This window comes from the organism of the source record quoted next, unplaced genomic scaffold (assembly GCF_019419815.1).
Source record: "Pyrus x bretschneideri cultivar Hongxiangsu unplaced genomic scaffold, Pyrus_bretschneideri_v1 Contig5, whole genome shotgun sequence".
Lineage (NCBI taxonomy): Eukaryota > Viridiplantae > Streptophyta > Magnoliopsida > Rosales > Rosaceae > Pyrus > Pyrus x bretschneideri.
In genome coordinates, this window is record NW_025999787.1 from 8,266,202 (window position 1) to 8,277,500 (window position 11,299).

The 11,299-nt window shown below is 37.0% G+C and overlaps 1 protein-coding gene and 1 pseudogene across 1 annotated transcript; both read left to right on the forward strand.

Annotated features, from left to right (window-relative positions):
- Positions 1-593: 593 nt before the first annotated feature.
- LOC103963196 (probable disease resistance protein RF9) lies at positions 594-6,710 on the forward strand. The gene is made up of 3 exons (XM_009375972.3): positions 594-1,694; positions 4,431-6,202; positions 6,368-6,710. The coding sequence occupies exons 1-2, from the start codon at positions 662-664 to the stop codon at positions 6,170-6,172; spliced, it is 2,775 nt and encodes a 924-aa protein (XP_009374247.3). The 5' UTR covers positions 594-661; the 3' UTR covers positions 6,173-6,202; positions 6,368-6,710.
- Positions 6,711-7,328: 618 nt separating this feature from the next.
- Positions 7,329-8,776, forward strand: LOC125470376 (annotated as a pseudogene).
- Positions 8,777-11,299: the final 2,523 nt, after the last annotated feature.

Sequence of the window (11,299 nt, forward strand, 5' to 3'; positions counted from 1 at the left end):
TGCACTAATTGACTAAGTTAGATTGAAAATCAAAGCTACAGATTTTTTTGTTAGTTTGGCTTTTGTTTTGAGAACAAAAACCGAGTGCCAATGCTTCACTAACAAGTAATCTTCACCGGTCTCGCAATAGTGTTCAACTAGTTTGCACATAGTGCCTTCTTCTACAATTTACTAACAAGAAGTGTGCAAAAAAGTTGAGGAGCGACAATGTGTTACACATTGAATTCAATTTAGAGGATAAAACCAAAGCCAAAGGTTACTTTACTTATGAATCAATGCACATCACGTACTTTACTTGGGAGGGTTTCCAATCCATCTAAGTTTGAACCCCATAGTAGCTAGCAATCCATGCGATGAATCACTCAAGCACATCACGTACTTTACTTGGGAGGGTTTCCAATCCATCAAAGTTCGAATTCCATGGTAGCAATCCATGCGACGAATCACTCAAGCCAACCTCAGATTCCTTCTCTGATGAGTTAATAGGCATCATATACGTTACTTGTATGTGATGGGAAGAGAATATATTGACACTATATAAATGGAAGGGAAGAGAGTACTTTTCCACTCATATCAATCATAAATACATAAGATAAAAAATACAAAAAAAATCTTCCTTAGTTTTCTTTTTCTTTTGGTGAAGATCAGATACATCAGAAATATGGCTGAGGCGATCGTTTCTATGGTGCTTGAAGGCTTCAAAAGCCTCCTTGTGAACGAAGCCAAGTCCTTGAGGGGAGTCAGTGATCAGTTTGAGCATGCACAGATCGAACTCTACTTGATGCGGGGCTACCTGAAAGATGCAGATGCAAAACAAGGAGACGATGAATTAGTACGTATTTGGGTTGGTATTATTAGAGATGCTGCTTATGATCTGGAGGATATCATTGAATCCTTTGTCTTGAAAGTGGCTGCTAGGAGGAAAAGAAGTATTAAGCTTGTTCTGAAAAGGTATGCTTGTATCTTGAGTGAAGGAATTAATCGTCACAAGATAGGGTCGGAGATTGAGAACATTGCGACCAAACTTTCTAAGCTGAAATCGAGCTTAGAAGGTTATAGCATAGCAAGGCAAATAGGGGGGAGTTTAAGTGCTACTTCTTTTGAGAGGCAACAAGATTATCGGTTAACTTATTCTCATGTTGTTGAACATCATTTTGTTGAGTTAAAGGAAGAGATTGACCTGTTGGCCGAAAATTTGGTTAAAAAAAATTACCAAATTGTTTCTATTTGGGGGATGGGCGGTTTGGGGAAGACCACCCTTGCAAAACATCTTAATAATCATAAGGATGTTAGGGCTGAATTTGATTGTTTTGCTTGGGTATGTGTAACTCAACAATTTCAAAAGGAAGATGTGTGGAAGAAGATTTTGGTTCAACTTACATCTGATGCCGACAAGGACAAAATTGAAAAAATGGAGACGGATGAAATTGCAGGGGAGCTTTGTGTACTGCAACGAAAGAAGAAATGTTTAGTGGTTCTTGATGACATGTGGACTCGTGATGCATGGAAATCTTTAAGAGCTGGATTTCCAATGAACGAGGGAACAGGAAGTCGAGTACTCATCACCACTCGCAACAAAGAAGTTGTTTCGGAGGCGCATGAAAGTGTTTACTTGCATCAAATTCGGCCCCTGAATGATGCTGAAAGCTGGGAACTATTCAAGAAGATAGTAACGTTTGGAAGAGATAACACAAGTATTTTCTCAACCAACCTCTTCATCTTTACTTTTCGTATTAATCAACCGAGCATTGTTAGATATTACGTTACTCCATTTGGCAGTGCATTGAAACAAAAATCTAGAATTTATGCACAGATATTTTCTTAAACTGCTAATTATATATTGTGTTGTGCATATCATGTCATTCATGGTGAGAAGAAAATTTTCAAACTACTTATAAATGTATTAGCATTAGGTTTTATAATCATAAGGATACAAAGCTAAAACTGTGTTATAATTCTGACTCTCTTCTGGATCTTGCTCTTTGATGTAACACGCAATAGACTAAACTTGGCAAATTAAAGAATACAAGGAAAACACAAGATTTTTTATTGATTTGGCATATTTTTGCCTACGTCTAGTTGTAATTTCTCTTGGTAGAGAAACCATGGCTTCTTTGATTAATAATAAAGTACACAGTACTTTTACAAACCCTATAACTAATCTCTTTCTCCTCTCTTGGCTGTCTCTATTTTTCTGCCTGGTTTTCAGCCTTGCCGCACCATGTTTATAACTATAGGGTGTGGTTTACATGCCTATTTTCTATTAGGTTTCCTATTCTATATGGGATTGGAAAATACATTTTCCTGCCTATTCCAATTCTACTTCTAGGATTCCTAATCTAATTGTATAAGAAAACTTAATTCTTTCTTAACCATTGTGATGTGATATAAACTAACACACAAATTAAACCCTCTTTTTGATAGTTGTAGTATGTGAAAGTAGGAATCGTTCTAGGCAGGGATTAGGAGGGCTGCTAATCTACACAAATTAAACTTTAAATCACTAAACTAGACTCAAAAACAGAAAACTAAACTTAAACTGACTCAAAACAAACTAAACTGACTCAAATAACTCAAAATAAGCACTAAGGGGTGATTTGGACGAAAATATAATTAAATTGACTCAAAACATGAAAGGGGGGGGGGTTTGTTTTGACGAATTTTAACAAAAACTAAGTAGGTTGCAGAAACAAACTAAAGGTTGCACGAAATTGGGTGAATTAAAGGAGTGAAAGTCTAGCTAGAGGGTCCTTCTCCACACATAACACATATGCATACAAATCGATTTCTAGTTATTATTCCTATAAACCATGAATGACAATGCCCCAAATTAATTGTGAACTGTACAAATTAACTCTCAAATTTTTCTAATTTCATTGAATTGGACTCAGCGACGCAATCAAATTATTCTTATCAAGTTCCCTATATGAACTGCATGATATAGATACATATCAAAGATCATTAAGTTCTATGAAAATCATAAGCATTAACAAGGCATTCGTAACTATGAACTGCATGATACTCCTGCCATTGATTCACTTAACACAATCATGACTAGTGACTTCCACTACTTATAAATATAAGTTCATAACTATTAGGTGAAATTTCCTTATATTTTAACATCAGATTCATGCATGCAAACTAAGTATGCATCCTTAATCAACATACAAGAATAAGTTATCAATCAAACAAATAAGTAAATCGCATTCATGTTTTATGGAACAATAACTGGAGGAAATCAATTCATATCACATATATGTTCATGGCATTGAATTCACCTCTAACTAAAACGAAATTAGTTCCACATGTTGCAATTAAACAAAACCAATCTAATTTAAACATTGAACTAAATCTAAGGATAGAAAGAACTCAGAAACGCTCCAGCACTCCAATGGTCTTGGATAACAGGTCACAACACAAAGCTCTTATTCTCCTTCCTTCCTTGCAAAGCTATGGCACAAAGTTATTTTTCTGATTTTCTCTCTAAAGCTCTCTATATCTCCCCCTGAAAATTACGGCACAAAGTGTGTATTTATAGGGTAGGGTTCATGGCACCAATCCTTGGAGGACAAGGATAGGGCACGGCACAATTCTAAGAGAAGAAGGATTAGGTAATTTGCATGATTTTAGGACTTCTAGAATCAGATATGCATTGTAAAACATGATAAGGGCTCCTAAATTCAGATGGGAAGGATTTAGAATAGGATAAGCACTTCTATTGCAGCTGGAGATGAGTTTAGATAGTGTTGGATTAAATAGGATAATGTTTGGATAATATGGGATAAGATAAGATAAGGTTGGATAAGATCTCCTTGTTTTCAGCTGATTTCTTGTCTTCTAAGCCTTAATCTAATTCTTCCAGATTTGTAGCACATTTTTAGCATCATTTAAACACCAAAAACGTCCATCCATTATGCTCCATTCACATGCTATCCAATCCAAGTCCAAAACTGCTCCAAATTGCTCATTTTGGCCATTTATTGTCATCTTCACCAATTGAACCTACAATAATACGAAAATAAACTACATAACTATAATAAATGGAAATTAACTAAGTAAATGCAAAGAAATAAAATAACAAAGTCATATAAATATGCTCCTATCACCTTGTAGGACAAGAATCTGTGCACATTAGCTTTCCTAATACGATCCTAAGCAAAATAGAAATTGACGAACCAATTCCTAACAAACCGAACATTCTTTTTAACTGAAAAGGTGTACGTCTAGGCGTCACTCGATGCATTTCTCCAGTCAGTCAGTTGCACTGTTAGTGTTAATGTAGTGAAGATCGATCAATATTTACTGAAGGGCAGATGGACATTTGTTACTAGCAAGCGTGCATACTTTTGGAATGTCATATTAAGTGTTGTATGTTTTGCAATATATGGCAAATGTAGTGAATTTATTCGGAATTTCTTTTCTTTAACCAGACTCGGAAGACGATAGAAAGAAGGAAAAACTAGGGGAGGAGATGCTGAAACATTGCGCAGGTTCGCCATTGGCTATCGTCGTGCTTGCAGGACTTCTAGCTAGAAAAGAAACAGTTGAAGATTGGAAGACTGTGCAAAAGAATGTTGGCGCATATATAGGGAGAGGCACAGACCTTGAATCACGGTACAAAGGTGAAAATAGTGAAGGTACCTCACGTGTATTGGCATTGAGCTATGAGAGCTTACCATATCATTTAAAACCGTGCTTCCTATATTTGGGTCATTTTCCCGAAGATCGTGAGATACCGATGAAAAGATTGATTCAATTGTGGATTGCAGAAGGTTTTATCTATTCAGCATCTGGAGAATTGTTGGAAGATGTAGCATACAATTGCTTAAACGAGTTGGTCATAAGATGTATGGTTCAAGTTGGACATCGCGGTTCAACCAATAAGATTAAATCTTGTCGCCTCCATGATCTTATGCGAGATTTGTGCTTGTTAAAGGCGAAACATGAGAATTTCGTCCATATTTCAGATTCTTTTGCCAGGGCAACCCCAGTATCACCAAGTGGTAAAGTTCGAAGACATGTCATCTATTTAGACAAAATACGTGACATATTAACTCCCCCAACGGATGCTCAACTTAGGTCTTTGTTATACTTTACGTCAGAATACCGAGGAGTGATTTTGCAAGGAAAACCAATTCGACCAAGGTTCCAGGATTTCAAATTGCTTAGAGTTTTGAGTTTGGAAGAGTTTGAAAGAAAAGTAGAGTTACCGAGCACAATTGGGAATCTAGTGCACTTGAGGTTTTTTAGTCTCAATGGTTGTTTCGTAACACGATTTCCATCATCTATGTCTAAGTTGGTATGTTTGCAAACTCTAGATTTACGTTGTTTGGGCTTTGGCAGGAAAAGGCGTCTCAGAAATCTGCACAATGTGATTCGACATTTGGGACAATTGAGACATTTATATTTACCAGCTATATGGTTCAGAGAGGCAGAGAAGAGAGTCTTGCCATTGGCTACTCTTGGAAATTTGCAGACATTAGTCAATGTTTCGAACTACGATAGTGGTTTGAGTGATCTTACTGGATTGGCCAGTCTTAGGAAAATGTCCATCGTTATAGTAAAACTGAAATATGAGATGAAAATCATTGATTCTGAAAGCATACGATCCAACCATGTTCAGTCTCTGTCTCTGTCTCTGAGATCTTCAACTAAGGTAGAGGTTTTGGTAAGGATTCTACTAAGCTGTCGTAATATATACAAGCTGAAACTTCAAGGGCGAATTGCAGAGTTACCGAAAGACCTGCTGGACTATCCAAACCTGACCAAGATAAAGCTTTACAGAGCTTCTTGCATGGACGAGCACATAAAACTACTAGAGCAGCTGCCGCATTTGAAATTTCTTACGCTTCAGGACGTCACTTTGGAGAATCCAATACTTGTCTTCTCCAAACAAGGCTTTCCTTGTCTCGAATTTCTTTCCATTTCTATGATATCTCAACTAAAGGAGTGGAGGGTGGAACAAGGAGCCATGAATTGCCTCCGTAGATTGCAAGTTATATGGTGTCCACAGTTGAAGGAAGTTCCAGATGGGCTTCGATTTATTGGAAAACTCGAGGAATTGAGCATCAGGATGCCCCGTGAATTCTGTAGTGCACTTCGGAAAGGAGGAAAGGATTTTGACAAGATCAAACATGTTGCTTCTGTTAACTTGGACAGTGAACGATACTGATTAGCAGATGCCTCCATCTCACAAAATAAGGTACAAACTCCGTCAGCTAATATTAATCTGTTAATAATCGAAGATGGCAATGGCATACATCTGTTGCATCAACTTGAATTCTCTAGTGCAGCTAACTAGTTCTCAACTTAAAATTCTACGAACTCATCATTGTTTCTTTCATTGTTTCTTTCTTTGTTTTTAAAGATCCGAGCGAAACAAGAGACCGGATTGGGAGCAGTTCAGTTCTGAGGAATCTACAGCGGATGCTGTGTGAGATTGACTTTGTTCTTCTACCAGTTGTGTATGAAACATCTTTTATTTCTTTGTTGATTTGTTATATTAAACATATAGCTCGTGATGATCAGCTGCTTCTAAGGAAATAGTCGAATAAAAGTTATGGATAATAATGTGAATGATTGTGAGCCTCTTCATCCATTGCCAATCGGTTTTGAATTGATGCTCGCAGTCTAATAGTATTTAATTGTTTATGTTTCACAATATATGTGGTTTAATCTACGTTTGTACATAAATAATTATGCATTCTATGATTGTATATTCTGTATTTTTAAGGGATTTTAACATTTTATATTTCCAGTTTTACTTGTAAATTTAATTTACATATTTTTATATACTCTAAAGTATATAGTATAAATACTCTAAAGAGCTGAAACGACGACGCCGTTACGAGACCCCCTTGCCCGTTGGTATGGAGAGAAAGAAACTCCATTTTGGTGGTACGACCATGACGGAACACGTGGGACCAAACCAAGCGGCCGAAAGCAAAAGAGAATTTTCAGTGTGACCGGCATACAGAGTGGTACATCATATGTCATTATATAAATGGTGGAATATGTGTGTTAAAAAATTATTAACTTAAAAAATAAAATTTATCACCACTTACATAAAAACACGTTTTATACCATCCGTGTTCCTGTCACAATGAAAAATTTCTCCAAAAGTGGGGACACGTCTTCTCCCGCCACACTCAAAAAACTTAAGTTCATATATACCCTTACCTTTGAATTCTAATTCCAGTAATACCCTTCATTCTGTTTCCCCATACAGTACTAGCGCGAAAACATTCGAAAGTAGATAGATCAGTGCCGTTTTTCTGAAGGGTACTTAAGTAAGTTCGTCTCCCGCGAAAACATTCGAAACCAGAAGAATGACGTTCCCGAAGGTCGTCATTGAGAGAGACTCGGACTCCGAGCAGAGCTCACCCGAAGAACAAGAGGAAGAGAAGTGTTGGGGAGCGAAAACGAAGCCAAAGTCGACGAGGTTTTGGATGAGAAGAAGAAAGGGAAAGCGCCCCCCTACTACTAGCCTCAAGAAATTTTGCATAGTAAGCTCCTTTAACATTTGATGACCGTTTCGTTTTAATTTCGGTTTTTTAATAAATTGGGTTTTTGTGTTTTTGAGGTTTTGTTTTGCTTTTTGTTGGAGTCGGTATATTTTACCTGTTTTGTAACGAAAAGCTTTTAATATTGTTTACTTTAATGAAAAATCACATTTTAACATTAAAAAGTCAATTCTGGTACTATTCACTTTACCCTTTATTTTGTTTTTATCGTTAAAACTTAAAGCTTTTAAGTCATTTTCATTAGGTTTTTTTTTTTTTTTTTTCCTATGGTGTAGGGTTGATTCTTGCTTCAATGACACAACTGGGAAGCCAATTTTGATCCATAAGAATGTTAGCAAAGTAGTTGGACTCCACTGCAATCCTGTGCAGCCAGACCTCCTGAGTTGTGGAAATGATCACTTTGTAAGTTTCTGATTATCAAATTTGAAACATTTATGGATTGCTTGGTTGTCTGGAATTCTCTGCATGCCTGTATTGTCTGTTTTCGTCTATATGGTAAAATATCTAAGACTCTGTAGGCTCGTATATGGGACATTCGTCGAATTGAAGCTGGTTCTTCCATATATGACCCTGCACACAGCCGTGTTGTTAACACTGCATATTTTTATCCCATATCTGGCAGCAAAATTCTTAGCACTTCACAGGATAGCCGTATTCGTATATGGGACTCTATATTCGGCAATATGGATACCCCAAGCCGAGAGATTGTACACAGTCATGATTTCAACCGTCATCTTGACTCCTTTCAAAGCTGAATGAGATCCAAATAAGGTAATAGTTTCGATTTAAGTATTTCTCTTTTCATTACTAAGTCCTTTTGTTTCGTCTTTGAAAATCTAAGACGAGTCCCTTGCTGTTATTGGTTGTTACATAAGTGAAAACTATAACAGAGCTGCACTGCATCCCATTGATTTTTCATAGACGTCAGCGCAGGACAACTAATTGCCGAGGTCACGGATCCAAACATCATTACAATCAGTCCAGTGAACAAGCTACATCCGCGTGATGATGTTTTGATCTGGCAGTTCAAGGTTTGGGGTTACACATCCGCCGACTGTACTTCCAGTATGTAAATTATCAACTTGGAATTCCCTACATCATCATATACTGATATGTCTCCTTAACCATGTTACTTGCCCAGGTCGCTCTTCATTTGGCAGCCCGAGGAAAACTGCGAGCCTGTAGAACCGAAGGATGAAGGGAAGATTATTGTGTCGTGTGGACTTACGCAATTATTCCAATTTGCTCCATGAACTTTTAATTTGGTTATGAGCCTTCGTAGTCTTTTAAAACGTTTCACTTGTTCTACAAACGAACATATTTATCACATTTTAAAGTTAATTTCCACCACTTTAGCAGATGAAATTTGACGAAAGTAACAAATCAACAATGACATGAGACAAATTGGCACATTTTAAAAGATTAATGAGAATGGTAAAACAAATAGCAATAAAACCCTAAGTTCATTAGTATGAGAGAAGTTTTCATGAATCGAGAATACATATTGGTACATCGTGTCTCATCGTACAAGTGAAGAGACACTGAAAATATATTCTTTATTTATTTTTATTATGATGACATGTGATGTACTAACTTGTTCCGAACATTACTAACGATTTCCAAGGAAACTATTCTGTTTCTTGCTATAAACACACCCACAATAGTGTGTTTTCAAGAAAGGAATTATACATAATTTGCAGAAAGACGACATTTGTTTTTTTTTGTGAAATATTATGTTTACGAGAACAAAATTATAATATGCTTACGATCAAATAAGAACTCATCCAAGTCATTTATCAAAGGATAATGCTAGGGGTGACCAAAATTTTAAACTAAATTTATAAACCAAATGATGTGTCACCAACAAGAAGTAAGCAAATTAATCAATAGTTAAGTATAATCCAATAATTAACTACCATGTCATTTGATTTGCAAAATTTGATTTTAAAATGTGTCACATCCCGACACGGGCTCCATCACATCTTGGGCTCGACTCTGCCGAAGCACGATATTGTCCGCTTTGAACCCCGACCACGCTCTCACGGTTTTGTTTCTGGGAACTCACAAGCAACTTCCCAATTGGTCAATGGAATTCGAAGGTAGTGAGTTCCCATAAAGCCTTATGCTATATGGAGGTAGGCATGTACATATAAGGCATAGAGGATCCTCTCCCCTAGATAATGTGTGATCTAACAAAATGTGTCTTCCTGCCATTACCCTTTCTAGAAATCACTCAACTAATTTCTCTAATGAGAAATGCTAAGGCCACTAGAAGAAAGTTAATGGAAAGGCTCACAAAAGTTAAAACTGTGAAGTGACATCCAGAGTTCCATTTTTGAAAAAGCTCTTAGCATTTCGCTAATTACAAACCAATTAAGACCGGGTTTAATTTGCATTCCAGAAAAGATACTCTTTCCAACGAACCCCAAACTTAACAAGTGAACACTGCAACTCGAAATTCAAATTCTGTTTGGTTATGTGTTGTAGGAAAGTTTTTGCTCTATATTGTATTCATGTTCCTCACATTCACCTACTTTACCTTCTATGGTATGGCGGCTGTTGGTCTCACATATTCTCAACATCTTGCATTGTCTCCTCTACTTTCTACTCTTTGTGGAATCTCCTCTCGGGTTTTCTTGTCCCAAAGCCAGTAAGTAATATGCTTACAATCGCTACATATCTAGTTCATTATTCAATGTCTCGGCCTTTGTTTCAGAAAAACCAATCATTTTACTCGTTAACTAACCTGTGGTTTTTGTAAAAAATTCATTTCAGCATATGGTAGATTTGGGTTTACTACATCTGTCCAGTGGCATGGACCCTCGTGGTATTATCACCTCGCAACTTGGTGATGTGGAGACCATGATCAAATGACCTACGTTTCAGGGCACCGTGAAAGAGTATTTGGAGGTCAATCTTAGTTATGGCCCTGGGATGGTTGGAGTTTCAGTCGCCGTTCTTGTTTGCTTTTGCATCCTTTACTTCAGTGTCTTTGCATCCTCAGTGAAGTTACTCAACTTTCGGAAAAATGAGCCGAGGGTTCACTTCTCTCAACTTCGTGATCTTCGCGCTTTCAGATTGTTGAAATTACAACGATCCATCATCCATGTCATGAGTAAGAGACTAAGTTCCACTTCAAAGTTTTTGGAAAAATCAAAGCTCAAGTGGCGGAACCTTTGTTTACAATACCATCAACCGGTCAACAAAATAACAATTTTTCCCTTCTCACTACTAGAGCTCATGAGGATAGTTACAATCTATGGAGGGTGTAGAACATTTTATCAGGCTGTAGAACATAGATTATTATCTAACTATACATTCTATTATCGATTAGCTGTCCGATTTGGGACAATTAATGTTGAAGTTTGAGGCTTAATTACTCTTCATCTAGTTTTGGAATACTGATATCCCATCAGACAACATGACTTGATTGCTTGAGATTATGTGTCCACTGTCCTGTTGTAACCTTGTTTTGCAGAAGTATCATCAGAAGGTGACGCTAAAGGACTGACCTCGGATGTTTAGGGATTTTTCTCAAGAGAGATTCGGAAAAGGAAGGTAGTCAAGCACAGGTGAGAGGATAATAGAATGCAAGCTGCCTCCAAGCGAAGACACCATCATAAGGTAACACAATTTCTTTTTCGTGTTGATACCATGTTTATAGCGGTTTTGAACCCCTTTTTGTTTTACGGATAAGCATTTAGGATTTAGGGTTTCTGCTAAAGGGTTGAAATCATATACAGATTGCATGAATTAGCTAGTCAACAATATGAAAA